The following is a 22,000-nucleotide window of genomic DNA, read 5'->3' as shown; positions in this document are numbered from 1 at the left end:
ACATAAAAAACAAACTGCTTAAAATCAATGATCAAAATAAATATTAAAAGCAGCCAGAGGAAAAAAGACACATTATGTACAGAGGATCAAAGGTATACTGGGATTTCTTGTCATAAACTATGTAAGTCAAAAGCCAGTCTTAAAAGAAAATTACAATTCTATACCAAAGGAAAATACCTCTCAAAAATAAAAAAGTAAAAGATTTTCTCATCAGTAGAACTGCACTATAATAAAATGCTAAAGGCATTTCTTCAGATAAAAGGGAAATGATGCTGTACAGAAAACAAGATCAAACGTCACTTATCAGACATGTCAAATTATTTAAGAAACATATTATTATTTAAGAAACATATCAAAAACATGGCCAGGCATAGTAGCTCATGCCTGTAATCCCAGCAATTTGGGAGGCCAAGGTGGGACGACTGCTTGACCCCAGGAGTTTGGGACCAGCCTGTTTGAGCTTGAGACCCTGTGTTGTCTCTCAACAAAAATAAAAAATTAGACAGGTGTGATGGTGCATGCTTTTAGTACCATCTACTAGGGGGGCTGAGGCAGGCAGACTGACCGAGCCCAGAGGTCAAGGCTGCAGCGAGCCATGACTGCACAGAAGAAAAAAAAAAAAATCACGTCAATAGATGCAAAAAAAGCACTTGACAAAATCTAGTATCTAAATATTTTATACACACAGACATACATACATACGCAAACAAAATCTCTGCAAACTAGGAACAGAAGTTCCTCAAACTGATAAATAAAAAGCATCTGTGAAAAACCAACAGGTAATATCATGCTTAATAATGAAAGCCTGAGTGTTTTTCTCCTAATATGAGGAAGAAAAGAATGCCCTCTTTTATTACTTCAATTAAACACTGTATTAAAGGTTCAATAAGACAAGACATTGTTCAAAAGGGACAAGTAAAACCATCTTTACTTGCAGAAATTAAACAAACAACAAAAAAGAAACTTCTAAAGAGTGAAATAAGACACAAAGTGATTTTAAAAAGAAAGCTACTCACTCGGCGCATACTGTTTTTCCCGCTGATGTATGTGCAGATACTAGAACAGACTGATTATTGTCAACACACTGAATGGCTTCTCTTTGAAAAGCATCAAGAATGAATGGGTATTCCTGTAAAAACAAAATATTAGTATCTGCATAAAAACATCTAGTCGTATCAGAGCATACTTAAAATCAAAACACAAGCAGGCTATCCCCCAGAGCATTCTGGGAGTATTCCTTTATAATTCTAATTAGAAAACATAATACTACACATTAGTGAAAATAAGGAACAGTAAACTACATTTTTGGCCAAACAACATAGAAGCTAATTCTGCTCTCTAATCTTTCGATTATTACATTATGTTGGTACGTATTATATTAATAACAAAATAATCATTACCATTTATCAAAAACAAGCTCTGTGGCCAGGCACTATGTAACACATTTTCCATATATTATTACTAATTTTCACAACAACCCCTATCATAGATATTATTTCCTTTCATAGGCAGGAACTCTGAGGCTCTAAAAAGTGAAGTCTCTCAGTAAAGTTCACTCTGTAGAGGCAGAATATTACATCTATTAGACTTTAAGAGTTTATGCATACTCTACCATACTGCCTTTTTTATTTACAGAAAATTACTTGGAAAATTAAACCTTAAAATTTCTTGGCCTTTTAAGGTCTATCAGGCCTTCAAAACCCGTCTAATAAAAGCAGAGTTCAGGTTTCATTAGAAGCCTGTTAAAATCCTAAAACTATAGGCAAAAACTAGTACACATGTATTTTTTTCTGTAGAAAGGCTGATAACTTTCATTACATTCTTTTAAAAGGTTGAGAATCACAACTTTAATATTTTAAAATCTCATCACGTGATGGCTGGTTTCCAGCATAGTTGTTAACTGATTCCGTTCTCACTATATTTGTCTTTGGTTGGCTTGTTTTTGATACATACATATATATGTTCTGGGAAATATAAAAATCTCATTTGAAACAAGAATTTTAAGAAAAAGAGAGTCTCACAAAACTATATAAACTGTATCACCCAAAGTACAGACCTTAGCAGCTTTTCCAACTCGAGGTTTAAGTGGTAAATAATCTTCATCTGCAGGAAGCGCAACCTGATAACAAAGTAAAAAAGAAACAAAACAAAACAAAACAAAACAAAACACCTCACCAACTATTTGACAACTGATGTATTTAGCATTCCATAACGAATGATTGTTTGGAAAATAAAACTGATGAACTAGAATGATGAACTTCAACTGTCTCAGACACTGTAAATCAAATAACTGTCTTTAAGAACAAGGCAAAAAGCTAGTTTCGACACTCAAAAGTTACATCTACTTGCTGTCTACAGGTAATAATTGAAAGCTGATGTTTATTTCCCTGAAGAAACTGTGTATTTATTAAAGTTGAAACTACTACAACACAGAAGAATAACAACACAGTGAGTAGAAAACAACATAGAACAAAAAGAGAAACTTTTGAATGCTCATATGCTGACAGGGAATGGCAATTAGAAAAAAGGAGACTCTAGAGATAGTTAAGGGAAAATGAAATTAATAAAGTCTTTGTGCAGTGTGGCGATTCCTCAAGGATCTAGAACTAGAAATACCATTTGACCCAGCAATCTCATTACTGAGTATATACCCAAAGGATTATAAATCATGCTACTACAAAAACACATGCATACGTGTGTTTATTGCGGCACTATTCACAACAGCAAAGACTTGGAACCAAGCCAAATGTCCATCAATGACAGACTGAATAAAGAAAATGTGGCACATACACACCATGGAATACTATGCAGCCATAAAAGTTGATGAGTTCATGTCCTTTGCAGGGACATGAATGAAGCTGGAAACCATCATTCTCAGCAAATTATCACAAGAACACAAAACCAAACACTGCATGTTCTCACTCGTAGGTGGGAGTTGAACAATGAGATCACATGGACACAGGGCAGGGAACATCACACACCGGGGCCTGTAGAGGGGTGGGGGGCTAGGGGAGGGATAGCATTAGGAGAAATACCTAACGAAGGTTGACAAGTTGATGGGTGCAGCAAACCACTGTGGCACGTGTACACCCATGTAACAAAATTGCACATTCTGCACATGTACCCCAGAACTTAAAGTATAATAATTAAAAATAAATAAAGTCTTTGTGGAGATAGGATAAGATACAACCAACAACACTGGCAGAACAACCATCCTTAGTCTGGAAGGGGAATGTGACAGGTGCAAATAGCCTTGGTGATGGAGGTTATAATCAGAGGACATTTCAACTTGATATCCTCAAGCCTGTGAAGAGGAAAAGTCACCCTGCTGAGAAAGTAAGAAGAAGTGACAAAACGGTGGGCTTAAAGATAATCATGGAGCACAGAAAGGGCTTTTGACCTCTTGAAAATAGAGTTTGTTTATTTATTTATTTATTTATTTATTTATTTATTTATTTATTTATTTTTGAGACAGAGTCTTGCTCTGCTGCCCAGGCTTGAGCACAGTGGTGCGATCTCAGCTCACTGCAACCTCCACCTCCCTGGTTCAACAATTTCCCTGCCTCAGCCTCCTGAGTAGCTGGGATTACAGGCACACACCACCACGCTCAGCTAATTTTTTTTGTATTTTTCGTAGAGATGGGGTTTCACCATGCTGGCCAGGCTGGTCTCAAACTCCTGACCTCAGGCAATCTACCTGCCTCGCCCTCCCAAAGTGCTGGGATTACAGATGTGAACCACCGTGCCCAGTCATGTTTATGTTTTCCCATCTTTTATAAGCCCAGATAACTGAATAGGGTCTAACATATCTTGAATGATCAAATGGACATCGCATCTGTCAGACACTATGTACTATTTCTAAAACATAAGAGACTTTCGGTAGAAAAATAAATATTTTAAAAGATAAATTTCTAAAAATCATGTCCTTTGCAGTAATATGGATGCAGCTGGAGGCCATCATCCTAAGTGATTTAATGCAGAAACAGAAAATCAAATACTGCATAATTCTTGCTATGTTTAGTGAGAGCTAAACATAGGGTACACATGGACATAAACATAGGAACAATAGACACTGAGGACTCCAAAAGCAGGAAGTGAAAGTGGGAAAGGGTTGAGAAACTATTTAATACCTATTGGGTAGTATGTTCACTATTTGGGTGACAGGTTCAACTGAAGCCCAAACCTCAGCATCACACAATATACTCATGTAACAAACCTGCATATGGCTAGGCACAGTGCCTCACGCCTGTAATCCCAGCACTTTGGGAGGCCAAGACGGGTGGATCACCTGAAGTCAGGAGTTTGAGACCAGCCTGACCAACATGGTGAAACTCAGTCTCTACTAAAAATAAAAATAAAAACTAAAAAATAAAAAAAATTAGCCAGGCGTGGTGGCATGCACCTGTAATCCCAGCTGCTTGGGAGGCTGAGGAAGAAGGATTACTTGAGTCTGGGATGCGGAGGTTGCAGTGAGCTGAGATTGCATCACTGCACTCCAGCCTGGACGACACAGTGAGACTCTTAAAAAAAAAAAAAAAATCAAACCTGCATATGTACCTCCTGAATCTAAAGTTTTTTTAAAAAAAGATAAGGTTCTAAACCTACATCAAAAGCCTTTTTGTTAATTTGGATTACTCTGCTTATTCAATAGACTTTCAATGAGATTCTCCAATTACCTATAAAAATAACTTGCTACAATGTTTACACTATAATAAAAAGTTTTGAGAAGAAAACAGTGTTATAGTTCCATTATGTCCCTAATGTGTATAAATTCTCACTTCTAAATGGATACAAGCTATCACTGACCACCATCTTGTGGCAGAACAAAGAAACTGCAATTTACCAGTCAATGGCGCCAAGACTTGAAATAGCATGTAACCTTCAAAAGTAGCACTGTTACTTAACTTTAGGAGTAGGAATGTTCTAAACACCTACTCTATGCTAGGTACTTTACCTAATTTACTTCTATAATCCTCACAACCACACCACTAGGTAGATCCCTTTATCACAAATTTAAAAACTTCAAAAAAACAATGTTTTTTAATAAACAAAGAAGTTAAGAAATTTACCCAAGATTGGCCTGGCATGGTGGCTCACGCCTGTAATCCCAGCACTTTAGGAGGCTGAGGCAGGTGGATCACGAGGTCAGGAGTCTGAGATCAGCCTGGCCAACAGAGTGAAACCCTGTCTCTACTAAAAATACAAAAATTAGCCGGGCGTGGTGGTGCGTGCCTGTAATCCCAGCTACCCAGGAGGCTGAGGCAGGAGAATCGCTTGAACCCAAGAGGCAGAGGTTGCAGTGAGCCGAGATCGTGCCATTGCACTCCAGCCTGGGTGATAACAGCGAAATTCTGCCAAAAAAAAAAAAAAAAAAAAAAAAAAAGCTGTTAAAATAAGAAACTTACCCAAGATTATAGTTAGGAAAAATGCTGGGGGAGGATCTGAACCCAAGTTTAATTACAAAGCCCCAACTCTTCCACTAGGTACCCCATGGAAACTATTTATTGTTTCCAAGGGCTAAACTGTCTGCTGATCATCATACTAGATAGTCCAAAGAAAAATCCCATTTATAACACTAACCTTCTGTATGTTGTTTGTGCTTACCTCATGTGTACACCCTTCAACAGTTTCAACTGATTGTACCTTGACTCTGGGCATCAGGTCTGCCAAACTTAAAAAAAATATTGTTTAAAGTTACACAAAAATAAATTACTTTTCTGTAATTTGATAATAAGCCTCACATTGCACTGTTAAGGAAAATGACAATGTCCAATCATCAGTATTCCACACAGGAAAAACTTTGGCTATTAAGAATACATAGAAATGTTTTCACATTATGCAAATACACCCTGAAAATTAAAAATGACCAGTTAACATCCTTTATTACAGATACAGAACATAAGGCCAAGGATTATTCAAATAATTATGTCAGCTTAGTTCTAATAACTCTTTTGAATAAAAAGTACCTCTACCAAGCACTGTCACCACTTCAAAACATAAGCTGGTTATAAACCATTGCACAATAAAAAGTATAAAATAAACTAGCCCAATTCATTTGTTGCTATTATTTATAGAGGTGTTCCTGGCCAGGCACAGTGGCTCCCACCTGTTATCCCAACACTTTGGGAGGCTGAAGTGGGTGGATTACTTGAGCCCAGGAGTTCAAGACCAGCCTGGGCAATACGGCAAAATCTCACTACAAAAAAACTCAAAAATTAGCACACGTGGTGGCACACACCTGTAGTCCCAGCTACTCAAGAGGTTGAGGCAGGAGAATCACTTGACCCTGGGGAGGTTTAGACTGCAGTGAGCTATGATCACACCACTGCACTCCAGCCTGGGTGACAGAGTGAGACAATGCCTCAAAAAAAAAAAAAAAAAGTTCCTTATTCTCATCAAAACCCTACATTATGCTCATCTGTTTAGACTCTGAAAAGGCAAAACTGAATAAACTGAAGAAAAATAGATGTATTTCTGTGCTAGATTCATTATCTTACTGTACTTCTGAGATTTAAGTCAATACTACTACTTTGGACAAACTCAAAAGTTACAAACAAGTAACAATGACTTTAAACTACAAAATATTATTTTGTAACTTATTATAGTAGCCTGGGAAAACGAAGCATCTTAAATATTCCAGTGACACATCTATCACCATTTATAGGAGATAATTTTACTAACTATAACGAACGTTAACTGGTATAAAAAAAAAAAAAACTACAGAAATTGTAAACTCTTCATGGTAGTGCCAAGTTCGAATATGGCACATTAGAAGGGAGAAGCAAAGCTGTAAGATCATCACCACAATAGAAAACAGGTCAGCCAAGGGTACTGGCATCAACATTTAGAAAGTTCCAGCTTCCAACATCAGATAAATACCAGCAATTCCAGCCACAGATGACCATAGCAGGAGTCTTGAGATGCACAGCCACTCTACATGCAACAATGAAAATCTAATTCCCTCTAATGTTCCTTCCCACTTATTCCTTCTACTGAGTTAGCTTTATTTTTTTCTTTTATTCCACTCTTCCAGTTATCCTCTTCCTGAGGCATTAACACATAAAGAAAATGTATTTCTTTAAAAAAAAAAAAATTAGGTGTTAAGATTTTTTTCTCAAAACTGGATTCTAAAGTATTAAAAGATGAGTATTTTCTATATTGCTTTCCAATTCCCCAAACTTCAGTAAGTGTTCTATATTTACATGCCTGTATAAAAATAGAAAGAATACCTTCTATTCTCATGTCTGGCTTAACAGAAACAGCAGGACTCTCACCTGTTTCTGTATTCAACTTGTTAAGACACATTGTTTTGGTCAAAGCATATGAAGAAAAATCTAGCCTTATACAGATATGTAACTAAAAAAGGACAGGATATTTTAATAGACTTAGGCATATATCTAAGAATACAGGCATATATCTAAGTAGCAACATGGAAACAAGTTTTAAAATCTCATGCAACCACCTGAATTACGAGTTATTAACATTTAGGACTTTGGAAATATTACCTTAAGTCTTCAGTTATTGACTCTTCTATCCTGGGCTTCTTTCCAAAAACGGGTTCATCTGTACCTTCGAAATCTACATCCCTCTTATTTTTTCCATTATTAGTTGATTCTGATTGTAATTTACCATCAAAACGTTTCCTGAAAAGTAAATAGTTTGGAATGAATTCTGCGATATCCACTTTTACTTTAAAGGCAACATGATAAAATACTGCTCTACACCGTTAACAGAAAGTCATGTTTTAAATAGATGAATATTACAAACAACAACTGGCTAAAGCCCAGAATACCTTAACCTAGTAAAACTGAATACTACCGCATTTGTATTTCATTTTTCTTTGAAGGTTTAAAATTATTTTAAAATTCACATTAACATAACTATTAAATATATTTTCTTTAAAACTGTAAAGTAAAACACCATTAGACATTAACATGAGTTACTTTAACAAACATTTAATGCTTTCTCTAAAGCCATGATACTACTATTTGGAAGAAAATGTTTTTCTGTGATTAGATTTGCTGGTTAAAAGTAATGACAATAAATGATGTTTGGAGCCAGGCACGGTGGCTCATACCTGTAATCCAACCACTTTGGGAGGCTAAGATGGGTGATCACTTGAGGTCCGGGGTCAGAGACCAGCCTGAACAACGTGGCAAAACCCCATCTCTACTAAAAATACAAAAATGAGCTGGGTATGATGGCGCACGCCTGTAGTCCCAGCTACTCGAGAGGCTGAGACAGGAGAACTGCTTGAACCCAGGAGGCAGAGGCTGCAATAAGCTGAGATCGTGCCACCACACTCCACCCTGGGAGACAGAGCAAGACTGTCTCAAAAAAATAAATAAATAAAAGGTTTGGTACACTGAATATCCATAGGGGAATTCAATCTGACCTTTACTTCATCATACACAAAAATCAATTCCATGTGAATTTTAGATCTAACTGTGAAAAGGCAAAAAACAACAAAGAATCTAGAAGATAAAATAAGAAAATTATCTTTCGGACTTCTTAACCAGGACAGAAAATAAGGGGTGAGGACTATAAATCAATTATTAAAAGATAACCCAATTAAAAAATGAGCAAAGGGCTTAGCGGGCACTTTAGAAAAGAGGATATTCAAATGGGCAACAAGCACATGAAAAGGAGCTCAACATCATTACTTATGACAGAATTGTAAATTAAATAATATTACGTCAGTGACTCAAACGTTTTGGTTCCAGAATCCTTTCTCAGTCTTAAAAGTTATGAGAAACTCTAATGAATTTTGTTTATGTGGTTATATCTATTGATATTTGCAATATTAGATATTAAAACTAAAAAATTTTAAAATACTTATTAATTCACTTTAAAATGGCAATAGTAAAACCACTACATATTAACATGAGTAACATTTTTGGTAAAAAAATAACTATTTTGTAAAAAAATTTTAATGAGAATGGCATAGTTTTTATATTTATATATTTCTCATGTCTGGCTTAACAGAAACAGCAGGACTCTCACCTGTTTCTGTATTCAACTTGTTAAGACACATTGTTTTGGTCAAAGCATATGAAGAAAAATCTAGCCTTATACAGATATGTAACTAAAAAAGGACAGGATATTTTAATAGACTTTTTGGAAAATTGTGAATTTGCCCCTCTTATCCCATAACAAAACAGTCACACTCTGAGAACTGCTACTCCATTTACAGTCATGAATTGTGCAAACAATTTTGAGCCAAAGCCAAACATAAAAATATATTTTGCATTATTCCACTTACATAACAGTCCCAAACAAAAAAAATTAACACATGTTGTTATCAGGATAGTTATTTTTCTAAGAGGCACAGAGGGGTTTCTGTAATATTCTGTTTTTTTGCACAGAATGGTGGCTGCATGGATGTGTTCATATACTCTAGAAATCCATCCCATAATCTGCACACTTTTATGTTCTATTTAAAGAATTTTTAGGCCGGGTGCGGCGGCTCACACCTGTAATCCCAGCACTTTGGGAGGCCGAGGCTGGTGGATTACAAGGTCAGCAGATAGAGACCATCCTGGCTAACACGGTGAAACCCTGTCTCCACTAAAAATACAAAAAATTAGCCGGGTGTGGTGGTGGGTGCCGGTAGTTCCAGTTACTCGGGAGGCTGAGGCAGGAGAATGGCGTGAACCCGGGAGGTGCAGCCTGCAGTAAGCCGAGATCGCGCCACTGCACTCCAGCCTGGGCGACAGAACAAGATTCGTCTTAAAAAAAAAAAAAAAAAAAAAAAAAAAAAAAAAAATTTAATATAGGGTAACACAATAACACCGATTCATATGCTTGAACAACCTTTCCATAATGAAGTTCATTCTTTGATACTTAGCAAAACCTAAAATTTATAATTTCTGTCACCCCCAATTTTGCGAAAAAGCTATTCATTCTAGTCCCATTTTTGTTGCTACTTATGCGAACCTCTTCTGGACAGGCCATCAACATCCTTGGGCCTCAGTAAAATAAGACATTTGGACAATAACTAAGATCCTTTCTAAGGGTAACATTCTATTATTCTATCTCTGAGTAAGCAACAACTAAGCCACTGTATTTAAAACACTCTATCAGGAGCTGGTTCAAGTCTATAAAACAAAGAAACATGAAAGTTCCCAAACCTTTGAGAAACTGAAATTCATGGTAGAACACTTCTAGTCAGAAGTGCTATATTACTCTTTAATATTGCATGTCAGACTTTTAGGACTCCAGTTATTTATTTCTCTTATAACTTGCTATGTATGTCACATGTGGAACTTGCACACAAACACAGAAGTTATCCAGGAAGGCTGGAAATGAAGTGTTGCAGATAACCGGCTTACATTTTAAGGGTAAGGTTTTAATTTACTGAAACCATCTGAGAATGTTATTCTTCTTAGTTCATAAGGGTAGCATGCTCTATATAAAGCACGAGAAAGCACCAAATTGGTCATTAAACCCAAACAACAAATTTGGCCAACATCTAATTATAACTTATTGGCGAACAAACCCAAACTGAGATAACTAGCCTGTAATCACAGAGGATAAAAATCAATCTCTAACCTATAGAGGAATTTGGCAACACCTAGCAACACATTCTAAAATGTTAAGATCATGAAATTCGAAGACTAGTACATACTACATGAGACAAAAAAGACATGACAACCAAATCACTTAATTCTATATAGAATTATTTTCTTATAAAGGACATTAAAGCAATTGGCAAAATCTGGATAAGTCTGCAGATTAGGTAACAGTACTGTATCAATATACAATTTCCTAATTTTGATAACTATAAACTGAACTGTGGTTACATAAAAGAATGCTCTCATCTTCAGAAAACACACACTAAGCAACTTAGGAATGTAGAGGTAAATGGGCAACATATCTGCAACTTACTCTAAACAGTTCAGAAAAAAGCACATATCCACAAACATACACATACACATATGCATGTATGGGAAGGAAAAGGAAGAGAGGATAAAGTAAATGTGGTAAAATGTTAAAATTTAGAATATTTGAGTGAAGGTGTACAAGAATTTTGGTGCCATTCTTATATATTTTCTCTAAGTCTGAGATTATGTCAAATAAGTTTTTTTTTTTTTAAGTATTCACACTGTTAAGTGTTACTAAAAGTTAAGCAGTGACCGTTGTGCACAACCACTGTGTCTCGCCTAGAGAAGAACATGTGCCAAGCAGAAGTATTTGGTCTTTTTAAACTTTTATTTTAGATTTGGGGGTACATGTGAAGGTTTGCTACGCAGTTAAACACATCATGGAGGTTTGCTGTACATATTATTTCATCAGCTAGGTATTAAGGCCAGTGTCCAAGAGTTATGTTTTCTGCTCCTCTCCCTCCTTCCAACGCCCTACAAAGTAGACCCCAGTGTCTGTTGTTTCCTTCTTTGTGTTCATAAGTTATCTTTTAGCTCCCATTTATAAGCAAGAACATGTGGTATTTGGTTTTCTGTTCCTGCATTAGTTTGCTAAGGACGATCTTATTCTTTTTCATGGCTGCATAACATTTCACGGTGTATATGTACCACATTTTCTTTATTCAATCTGTCATTGATGAGCATTTGGGTTGATTCCATGTCTTTGATATTGTGAATAGTGCTGCAATGAACATTCACATGCATGTGTCTTTATGGCAGAATGCTTTATATTCCACTGGGTATATACCCAGTAATGGGATTGCTGGGTCTAACGGTGTATCTGTTTTTAGCTCTTTGATGAATTGCCATACTGCTTTCCACAACGGTTAAACTGATTTACACTCCCACCAACAGTTTTAAGCGATCCCTTTTCTCAGCAACCTTGACAGCAACTCTTATTTTTTTAGTTCTTAGTAATAGCCATTCTGACTGGTGTTAGATGGTATCTCATTGTGGTTTTGATTTGCAATTCTCTAATGATCAGTGATATTGAGCTTTTTTAATGTTTGTTGGCCCCATGTATGTCTTCTTTCGAGAAATGTGTTTGTGTCCTTTGTCCACGTTTTAATAGGATTGTTTTTCTCCTGTAAATTTAAGCTCCTTATAAATGCTGCATATTAGACCTTTGTCAACGGTATAGTTTGCAAAAATTTTCTCCCATTCTGTGGGTTGTCTGTTTACTCTGTTGATAGTTTCTTTTGCTGTATGGAAGCTCTTTAAGTTTAATTAGAGCCCACTTGTCAATTTTTACTTTTGTTGCGATGGCTTTTAGGCTGGGCACGGTGGCTCAAGCCTGTAATCCCAGCACTTTAGGAGGCCGAGACGGGCGGATCACGAGGTCAGGAGATCGAGACCATCCTGGCTAACACGGTGAAACCCTGTCTCTACTAAAAAATACAAAAAACTAGCTGGGCGAGGTGGTGGGCGCCTGTAGTCCCAGCTACTTGGGAGGCTGAGGCAGGAGAATGGCGTAAACCCGGGAGGTGGAGCTTGCAGTGAGCTGAGATCCGGCCACTGCACTCCAGCCTGGGCGACAGAGTGAGACTCCGTCTCAAAAAAAAAGTTTAATTAGATTCCACTTGTCAATTTTTGCTTTTGTTGCGATGGCTTTTGGTATCTTTGTCATCAAATCTTTGCCCGTTCCTAGGTCCAGGATGATACTGCCTAGGTTGTCTTCCAGGGATTTTGTAGTTTTGGATTTTACATCTGTCTTTAATCCATCTTGAGTTGATTTTTGTACATGGTATAAAGAAGGGGTCCACCTTCAATTTTCCGCATATGGCTAGCCAGTTATCCCAGCACCATTTACTGAATAGCGAGTTTTTTTCCCATTGCTTCGTTGTTAGCTTTGTCAAAGATCAGATGGTTGTAGATATGTGGCCTTATTTCTGGCTCTCTATTCTGTTCCATTGCTCAATGTGCTTGTTTTGTACCAGTATCATGCTGTTTGGTTACTGTAGCCTTGTAGTATAGTTTGAAGTAGGGTAACGTGATGCCTTCAGCTTTGTTCTTTTTGCTTAGGACTGCCTTGGCTATTTTTGGTTCCATATAAATTCTAAAATAGGTTTTTCTAGTTCTGTGAAAAATGTCATTGGTAGTCTGATAGGAATAGTATTGAATCTGTACATTGCTTTGGGCACTACAGCCATTTCCATGATACTGATTCTTCCTATTCATGAGCATGGGGTGTTTTTCTATTTGTTTGTGTCTTCTCTGATTTCTTTGAACAGTATTTTGTAATTCTCATTGCATATATCTTTCACCTCCCTGGTTAGCTGTATTTCTAGGGTGTGTGTGTGTGGGAGCGGGGAAGGTCTGTGGCAACTGTGAATGAGATTGCCTTTCTGATCTGGCTCTCGGTCTGGCTATTGTTGATGTATAAGAATACTAATCATTTTTGCACACTAATTTTTGTATCCTGCAGCTCTGCTCAAGTTATTTGTCAGCTGAAGGAGTGTCTGGGCCCAGACTATGGGGTTTCCTACATATAGAATCATGTTGTCTACAAACAGATAGTTTGACTTTCTCTCTTCCTATTTGGATGCCCTTTCTTTCTTTCTTTTGCCTGACTGCTCTGGCTAGGACTTCCAATACTATGCTGAATAGAAGTGGTGAGAGAGGGTAGCCTTGTCTTGTGCCAGTTTTCAAGGGGAATGCTTCCAGCTTTCACCTGTGCACTATAATGTTGGTTGTGGATTTGTCAGAGATGGCTCTATTATATTGAGGTATGTTCCTTCAATACCTAGGTTATTGAGAGTTTTTAACATGGAGGGGTGTTGAATTTTATCGAAGGCCTTTTCTGCATCTACTGAAATAATCATGTGGTTTTTTGTTTTTAGTCTCTGTTCATGTGATGAATCACATTTATTGATATTTGTATGTTGAACCAATCTTGCATTCTGGGGATGAAGCCTACTTGACCATGGTGGATTAGCTTTTTGATGTGCTGCTGGATTTGGTTTGCAAGTATTCTGCTGAGGATTTTTGCATTGATGTTCATCAAGGATAGTGGCCCGAAGTTTTCCGTTGTTGTGTCTCTGCCCGTTGTTGATATCAACATGATGCTGGCCTCATAGAGTAAGTTGGGGAGGAGTTTTTCCTCCTCAATTTTTATGAATAATATCTGTAGGAATGCTACCAGCGTTTCTTTGTACATCTGGTAGAATTCTGCTGTGAATCCATCAGGTCCTGGGCTTTTTTTGGTGGGTAGGCTATTTATTACTGATTGAACTTTGGAGCTCACTACTGGTCTGTTTAGGGAATCAATTTCTTCCTGACTCAGTCTTGGGAGGGTGTATGTGTCTAAGAATTTATCCACCTCTTGTAGGTTTTCTAGTTTGTATGTGTAGAGGTGTTCATAATAGTTTCTGATGGTTATTTCTGTGAAGTCAGTAGTAACATTTCTGTTGTAACTTCCAACTGTGTTTATTTGATTTCTGCCGAGATAGAAAACAATGATGTAAGTGTTCCATAGGTTTTTTTTTTCTTCCTTTTTTTTTTTGAGTTGGGTCCTGGCTGTATTATCCACGGTGGCCCCAGCCTCCCTAGTAGCTGGGACTACAGGCATGAGCCACTGCCCCCAGCTCCACAGTCTTGTACTTCTCTGTACAATTATACACAATCATAAATACAGACTATTTTAAAATGCTAGTGTAGAACAACCACCTTCTTAGTTGATGAAAATTGTATGAAGTACACATATACTCAGAAATAGTTCTATTCTGAGAGCTACAAAGAAGTTAAACTGATAGTAATCCCCAATGGGTTAACTATTGCTCTATGCCACAATGGAATATATGTTTTTTCTGTGGTTGTTGCCTCTGTCTCAAAAAAAATTTATAGAATAAAAATAATTACAAATATTTGTCAAAATGATTTTAGACTGTCTGGGCAACCTGTTTAACACTATGAAAAGCACTGGTTTAAAATGGATCAGATGCGCATGTAAAAAACAAAACCATACAGGGATTTGAAGAAAACGCGACAAAAAATCCAAGAGCAACAAGAATGACAAATGTGACTATATTAAAATTTTTCTGAATGACAAAACACTGGGGAAAATATTGCAATTTACGTTAGAGGAATAATATCCCTAGTCTATAAAGAAGTCCTAAAAATTAATAAGGACCAACTATTCACTTTTTTCAAGATAAAAAAAAGGTATGAACAATTCTCAAATAAAATCAAATAGCCTCTGAACTTATGATGCTTTGCTTCATTCATACAAAAAGAAATATAAATTAACATGAATTGAAATACATTTAATCATCTATCTCATTGACAAAAATCCAAGTTCAATACACTGTGTGAAAAAGGCCATAAAATACTCTCCCACATTACTGTTTGTATCAACTTTTTATTGCTGCTGTAACAAATTACCATACACCCAGTGGCTTAAAATGGGCCCTCAACCCCTAGGCAGTCCATAGCCTGTTAGGAAAGCAGGCTGCATAGCAGGAGGTGAGCAGCGGGTGAGTGAACATTACTGCCTGAGCTCTGCCTCCAGTCAGATCAGCAGCAGCATTAGATTCTCATGGGAGCACAAACCCTACTGTGAACTGTACATGTGAAGAATCTAGGTTGTGCACTCTTTATTAGAATCTAATGCCTGATGATCTGAGGTGGAAGACTTTCATCCCGAAACCATCCCCCTACCCCTGGTCTGTGGAAAAATTATCTTCCATGAAACCAGCCCCTGGTGCTGAAAAGGTTGGGGACAGTTGGCTTAAAATAGGACAAATTTACTGTTTTATAGTTCAGTAAGAAAGAAGTGCAATATAGGTTTTATAAGACCAAAATTAGGGTACTGTGTTGGCAGGGCTGTGTTCTTACCTGAAGGCTCTGAGGGAAAATCCATTTCCTTGCCACTTCCACTTCTAGAGATCACCCACATTTTCTGGCTTATGACCCCGTTCCTCCACCTTTAAAGTCAGCCAGAGCCCCTCTATTGTTGCTGTCTTTCTGGTTCTCTCCCTTCAGCTTCCTTCTTTCACTTTAAGAATCTTTGTTATCACTTTGGTCCCACCTGGATAATCCAGAATTCTCTCTCCACCTCAAGGTCAACTGATTAACAGCATGAACTCCATCTGCAACTTTCTCCTTTGCCAAGTAACCCAGCAATTTCAAATGTTCTAGGGATTGGGACATGAACATCACTGGGGGACTGTCATTGCTACCACACTGTTGAAAACACAAAATGGTATATCTCCTGTGGAGAGGAATTTGGCTGCACCTAGCAAAAATGCCTACTTAGTTACTCTCTTTGACCTAGTAATTCCACTTCTAAGAATCTATTCCAAAGATAAAACAGCAAACAACAACAACATGAAACAGACTTGTACAAAACAGACATTGTTGCATCATTTGTAACAGCAAAAGACTGAAAATAATACCATGTCCATTCAGAGAACATTGACTGAAGGATTGCAACTATGCAGCTGTTTAAAAAAAAAAAAAAAAAAAAGCTCTCTACATATTGATATAGGATGATCTCTTGGTCAAAATATCAAGTAAAAAAAGATGAACAATTTTTAATACTACCTTTTGCACAAGAAGTGAGAAATGAAGAAAACTGATAAACAAACATGTACATGCAATTCAGTATTTTCAAAAACAAATGAGACAAAGCAAAAACTAAAGGGGAGGGAGGAAATGGAAGAAGGGGCAAGGATGGAAGCAAGAATGTACTGTTTTAAACTTTGATTTCGGAACTATAAAATCTTTTACATAGTTTCTTAAAAAATAAATTTTTAGCAATTCTTAAAAACTGTAAATACACTGAAACAAATGAACATAAGAAATATCAAATTAGTGGCATAAACATTTAGAGAAAAGAACTACTACAGAGTATTTTCACTGTTACCATGATACATCCTGAGGGCAAAAAGAACCACAACTGCATTCAATATCTTATTAATAGTAAGATTATTTTTAAACTATTATAAGTATATATAAGAAAATGTTTAATTATGTAATTGTCAGCAGGAATGAGGATTTTCTTTTCTTTTTTTTTTTAAACATGTCTCTTTCTGTTACCCAGAAAAGAGTGCAGTGTCAAGATCACAGCTCCCTGCAGCCCCAACCTCTCAGGGCTAAAGCGATCCTCCCACCTCAGCCTCCTGACTAGGAGGGACTACAGATGCACGCCACAAGACCCAGCTAATTTTTTTTTTTTTTTTTTTTTTTTGTAGAGACAGGGTTTTACCATGTTGCCCAAGCTGTTCCTGAACTCCCAGGCTCAGGTGATTCACCGGCCTCAGCCTCAGAAAGTGCTGGGATTACAGGCATGAGCCATGTGCCTGGCCTAGGAATGAGGATTTTAAACAGAAACTAGAAATGATACATTTATAAAATTCCAAAAAGTTAAATAAAAACCCTGTGATATTAATTGTATTGGAAATGTCAGTATGAATTCTATTTTTTATAACAAAGATTCCCTAGTTCTTTGTACTGTAAAAACCTAAAAGCAATGAAATCCAGTAGCATTGTGTACCCTAAGCACAAAATAACACTTCTCATTACAAGAAACTAGAGACTCCTTAGAGATATGGCTGATTCCAAGTTTGGCACTGAAAGTGTAGTGTGAGTCCAGAAAATCCAGAAAGCACATAAGCTATCAAAGACTGATGATGTATTGTCAAATAGACACAAGAGCCAACCTAAAGAGTGCTCACTGATCAAAACATTGGAAATCCAAGTTTCAAAAAACATAACGGAAACAACTCAAATGTCCAGTAACAGAGGTATAAACAAATATGGTATATGTGTAAAACAGAATAATATTCAGCAATAAAAACAAACTATTGATATACACCACATGACTGAATCTCAGAAGCACTATGTTGAGTAAAAGAAGCCATGTAAAAGGAATACATAATGTATTTAAATAAAACTCTAGAAAATATAAGTTCTAGATAGGTGGCGATAGGGATGTATTAAAAAGGGGCACAAAAAAACTCCTGAGGGTGATGGAAATGTTTATCTTGATTGTGGTGGTTTACTGCACTTCAACTATACCCCAATAAGATTTAAAAAAAAAAAAAAAAAGAAGAAGAAGAAATAAGTGCAAAGGAGTAAATATATAAAAATCCACTCATTCACCAAGAAACTAAACATAATCATACACCCATGTTGGTCACCACTGAAACTTCCTTAGGGCACAACTTATTTCCTTAAAAATTGTTAAACGATCAAGCATTTATCCTGCCTTTTATGAACTGTATTTCAAGGTAAACAAACAGCTGATGAGACAATGCCTTTTTTAATAGGTGAATTCCAGGCAATAAATGCAGAGAGAAATGATAAAAACAGAAAATCGCCACTGTGCAAGTACTAGTGAAGTAATGAACCTAGGCAATTATCACTAGGTGCTAAAGCCATCATGTGAAAGGTGGATGAGGCATCAGGTGATATTATTTTCACCAACTTGTCAATCTTAGAACAGTAGACTATTCAGACATTATGATGTAATGAAATAGGAAATAAATTGAACCTGAATCTACTCAAGCCACTAGATCAGAGCAGTCTAGTATATATACATACATATACAAGCTACAAGTTGCATATGTAATTTAAAATTTTCTAATAACCACATCTAAAAAGGTAAAAAGAAACTATTGAAATAAATTTTAATATCTTTCATTGAACCCAATATATGCAAAATATTATCATTTCAATTACAACTAAATTAAAATTAAGGAGATATTTTACAATTTTCATATCAACTTTTCCAATTCTGGTGTGCATTTTACACTCCCTGGACATCTCAATTCTGACAAGTCATATTTGAAGTGCTCAACAGCTATGTGAGGATAGTGGCTATTATGTCACAAAATGCAGCTCTAGGGATGAGGACCGTTTACAGAAAATACTTGAGGATACAGGAGCAAGTTAAATGACAGTTTAAGAAAACAAATCCAGGATGTGGGAAACTCCACAGGATAGATGACCTGGTTTCTCCCCTCACTCATCCCTCCAAAATAGAAATCAATAGAAGAAGGAAAAAAGAGGGAGGCTGTTGTAGCATAAAATACTTAAGGGCTATAACAATAAAAACAGTGTAGGGTTTTGTCTGAATCCTGATTCAAATATCAATAATCAAAAAAACACCCAGGAGACAACTGGGGACATCTCACTGCAGATTTAGTATTCAATGATATTAAGGAATTATTGTTAGTTTTGTTGGATGACATAAATACTGAAATATTTAGGGAGAAAAAAACAACTTGCATTTGATTAAAAAAAAGATGTAGGAATAGACTGACCATGACTTGATATTGGTGAAGCTGAGTTATGGGTACATGAAGCTCTTCATACTATTTTATATACAATATACATATTTTTATAATTCTCATAAAGTTATTTTTAAAAGTACTCACTGGCTGTGCACAGTGGCTCACACTTGTAATCCCAACACTTTGAGAGGCCAAGGTGGGAGGACTGCTTGAGGCCAGGAGTTTGAAACCAGCCTGGGCAACACAGTGAGACACCCGTCTCTACAAAACATTTTAAAAATTAGCAGGACATGGTGGTGTGCACCTGTACTCCTGGCTATTCAAGAGGCTGAGCGGGGAGGAATGCTTGAGGCCAAGAGTTCTAGGTTACTGTAAGCTGCTAAGCACCAATGCACTCCAGCCTGGATGAGAAAATGAGACCCCCATCTCTAAAAGATAAAGAAATAATTTTTTAAAAAAGCATCCACTTGGTCTAGAATACTAAACAAAGGGCAAGTTCCTCTGAAGTTCCATGATTTGCCCTCCTATGTTACACAGATCACATGAGAATCACACTACTGCAATCAAGCAAATAGGATTTTTTCTTTTTTTTTTTTTTTCCTTTTTTTGAGATGGAGTCTTGCTCTGTTGCCCAGGTTGGAGCGCAGTGGCACAATCTTGGCTCACTGCAACCTTCACTTCCCAGGTTCAAGCGATTCTCCTGCCTCAGCCTCCTGAGTAGCTGGGATTACAGGCGCCTGCCACCAGGCCTGGCTAAATTTTGTATTTTTAGTAGAGGCAGGGTTTCGCCATTTTGGCCAAGCTGGTCTCGAACTCCTGACCTCAGGTGATCTGCCCACCTCAGCCTCCCAAAGTGGGTAGAGGCATGAGCCACCGTGCCCGGCCAGGATTTTTTTTCTCAAAAATACCTAGAAGACCTTGCTACAAGTGTTAGTAGTAAACAAAACCCTTTAAGCTACCAATGTTCTTCTGTTGTTTTCTTATTTCCCTTCTCTAATATTCATTTCCTAATACAATTAAATGTAAATCAGATTTTTATTTCCTCTTTTCATTTTGGAAGGTTGTTAAACAGCTTACCCCAACTACGATGCAAATCAAACTCATTTTACCCTAGCAAATTTGAGGTAAAGTATATACTAACATGGTAAATTACATATGTATTGTCTTCATATCATAGTTGCCCATTCAAACACTCTAGCAACTATTACTTCCTGTCTCGAAAAAAATAAAAATAATTGGTCTTCCTTTCTTATTTTCTCTGAAAAGCCTCCCCAAACTCTCCCAATCCAACTTAATGCGAGTAGACTATTTTTCCACTTTGTTCCACTCACTTATGTGACATTTCACACTCCTGATAGAATTTTCTGTTATGCCTCTAATCTCTCATTTAGGCTATGTACCCTCTCCAGACGTTCTGTGTTGTGTCACTTACTTTCCCACAGGGATCTCCGCCTCAAGGAGACCAATTCAAATGATATTCAAATATATACCTCCAGTCCTGGTCACTCTCCAAAACTCTATTAAAACTACCCAGTGGACATTTTCCTATGGATATACTAGCATCCCTTCACACTGTCTTAAGCTAAATTAATTTTATCGCTATATCAAAACTTCTGAACGTCCCCCTTTTTTTCACCCTGCAATGCAAATTAAACATCTTTTGACTTCCTTTCCTTTGTTCTCCTTAATTAACGAAGGTCTGTCCATCTTTTCCTTAACATGTTCGTACCTTTTCATTCCTCCGACACTGCCCGAGCTGAGGTTCTTTTCTTTACAACCAGATAAGTAACATAATTTCCTAATTTACTTTCTTATTATGAGGGTCCATTTTCTTTCTCTATACTATTATAGTACTCTGCCAACCACTGCCAAATTAATTTTCCTAAACTATCATTCTACTTATCCAATCACCTTGTTCAACAGGGTTTTAAAAATGAAATCAAGACTCCTCTGCTTGATATTCAAGGCCCCTCATGATCTCAAACCAATGTATATTTCCAGTCTTAACTCTTGTAGTCCCTAAGTTTAACAGTTCCTCTTGCCCAATTTGTGTTCCTAACAACAAAGAAACAAACTTGGCACCATTAACAATACAACTTCCTCAACTCAGAATATCCTCTTGTATGTAAGCCTTCCTGAAAGTCACAAATAGGTATCTCCCTTTCTTGTACTTTTATAACACTTGATTGTATATACCATTCATTTTAAGTTCATCACCTCACCTACACTGTAACTCTTTTATGTGTACCTGTTCTCTTTCCCTCCACCGAAAATTCCTTGAGTAAAATCATGTCTAATTTAATTTCAAGCATCTATTGGATATCTGGCCCCACTATGCCAAGAGTATATTTTGTTGATTGATAACTAATCACCTTACTTTGTTTAAGTAATAGCTTTTCCTTGTTCTACTATAAACAGATCTGTACACTTTCTGGTGGCTGTATGCACCAGTCTAAACATATGGGTAGGGTCCAGTAATTTTTAAATTTTTTCTCAATAAACTCACGGTAGCTAACATTCATTAGTGATAGCTAGGTGACCATGGTTAGGCACTTTACATGTATATCTCATTGAATCCTCACATCACCACCAGTGGTAGGCACTATTATCTCCATTTTACGGAAGAGAAAACTAGCACATTTTGGAGATTAAATGTCTCTCCCGTCTCATGTTATCATCTGCCTTTTCCCCTCCAAATCAATTCATATCATTTTTTTCTTAACTTTTTCACCCTTTACTCAATCATTCGTTTTGTTTATTAACGACTATGTGCCAGGTGTTGTGCTGGTGCTGTGGCTACAGAACCCAGGAGACAACCGCGAAGACGGGGATAGACACAGTAAC

At 36.9% G+C, this 22,000-nt stretch overlaps 1 protein-coding gene across 2 annotated transcripts in view; it reads right to left on the bottom strand.

Moving 5' to 3' along the window:
• Positions 1-22,000, bottom strand: part of MTREX (Mtr4 exosome RNA helicase) — a 124,677-nt gene that overhangs the window by 102,027 nt on the left and 650 nt on the right. The window contains exons 2-5 of one of the 2 annotated variants that reach the window (XM_025389049.1): positions 7,506-7,643; positions 5,605-5,671; positions 2,057-2,119; positions 1,017-1,129 (exon numbers count right to left, since the gene is read on the bottom strand). In XM_025389049.1, coding sequence (XP_025244834.1) covers positions 1,017-1,129; positions 2,057-2,119; positions 5,605-5,671; positions 7,506-7,643 — 381 coding nt within the window. The remainder of the gene's footprint in view (positions 1-1,016; positions 1,130-2,056; positions 2,120-5,604; positions 5,672-7,505; positions 7,644-22,000) is intronic. The other variant, XM_025389050.1, reaches the window with a different exon arrangement.

The sequence above is a fragment of the Theropithecus gelada genome, chromosome 6, assembly GCF_003255815.1.
Source record: "Theropithecus gelada isolate Dixy chromosome 6, Tgel_1.0, whole genome shotgun sequence".
NCBI classification, from domain to species: Eukaryota; Metazoa; Chordata; class Mammalia; order Primates; family Cercopithecidae; genus Theropithecus; species Theropithecus gelada.
The sequence above is the reverse complement of the archived record's forward strand: the minus strand, read 5'-3'. Positions and strand labels throughout refer to the sequence as shown.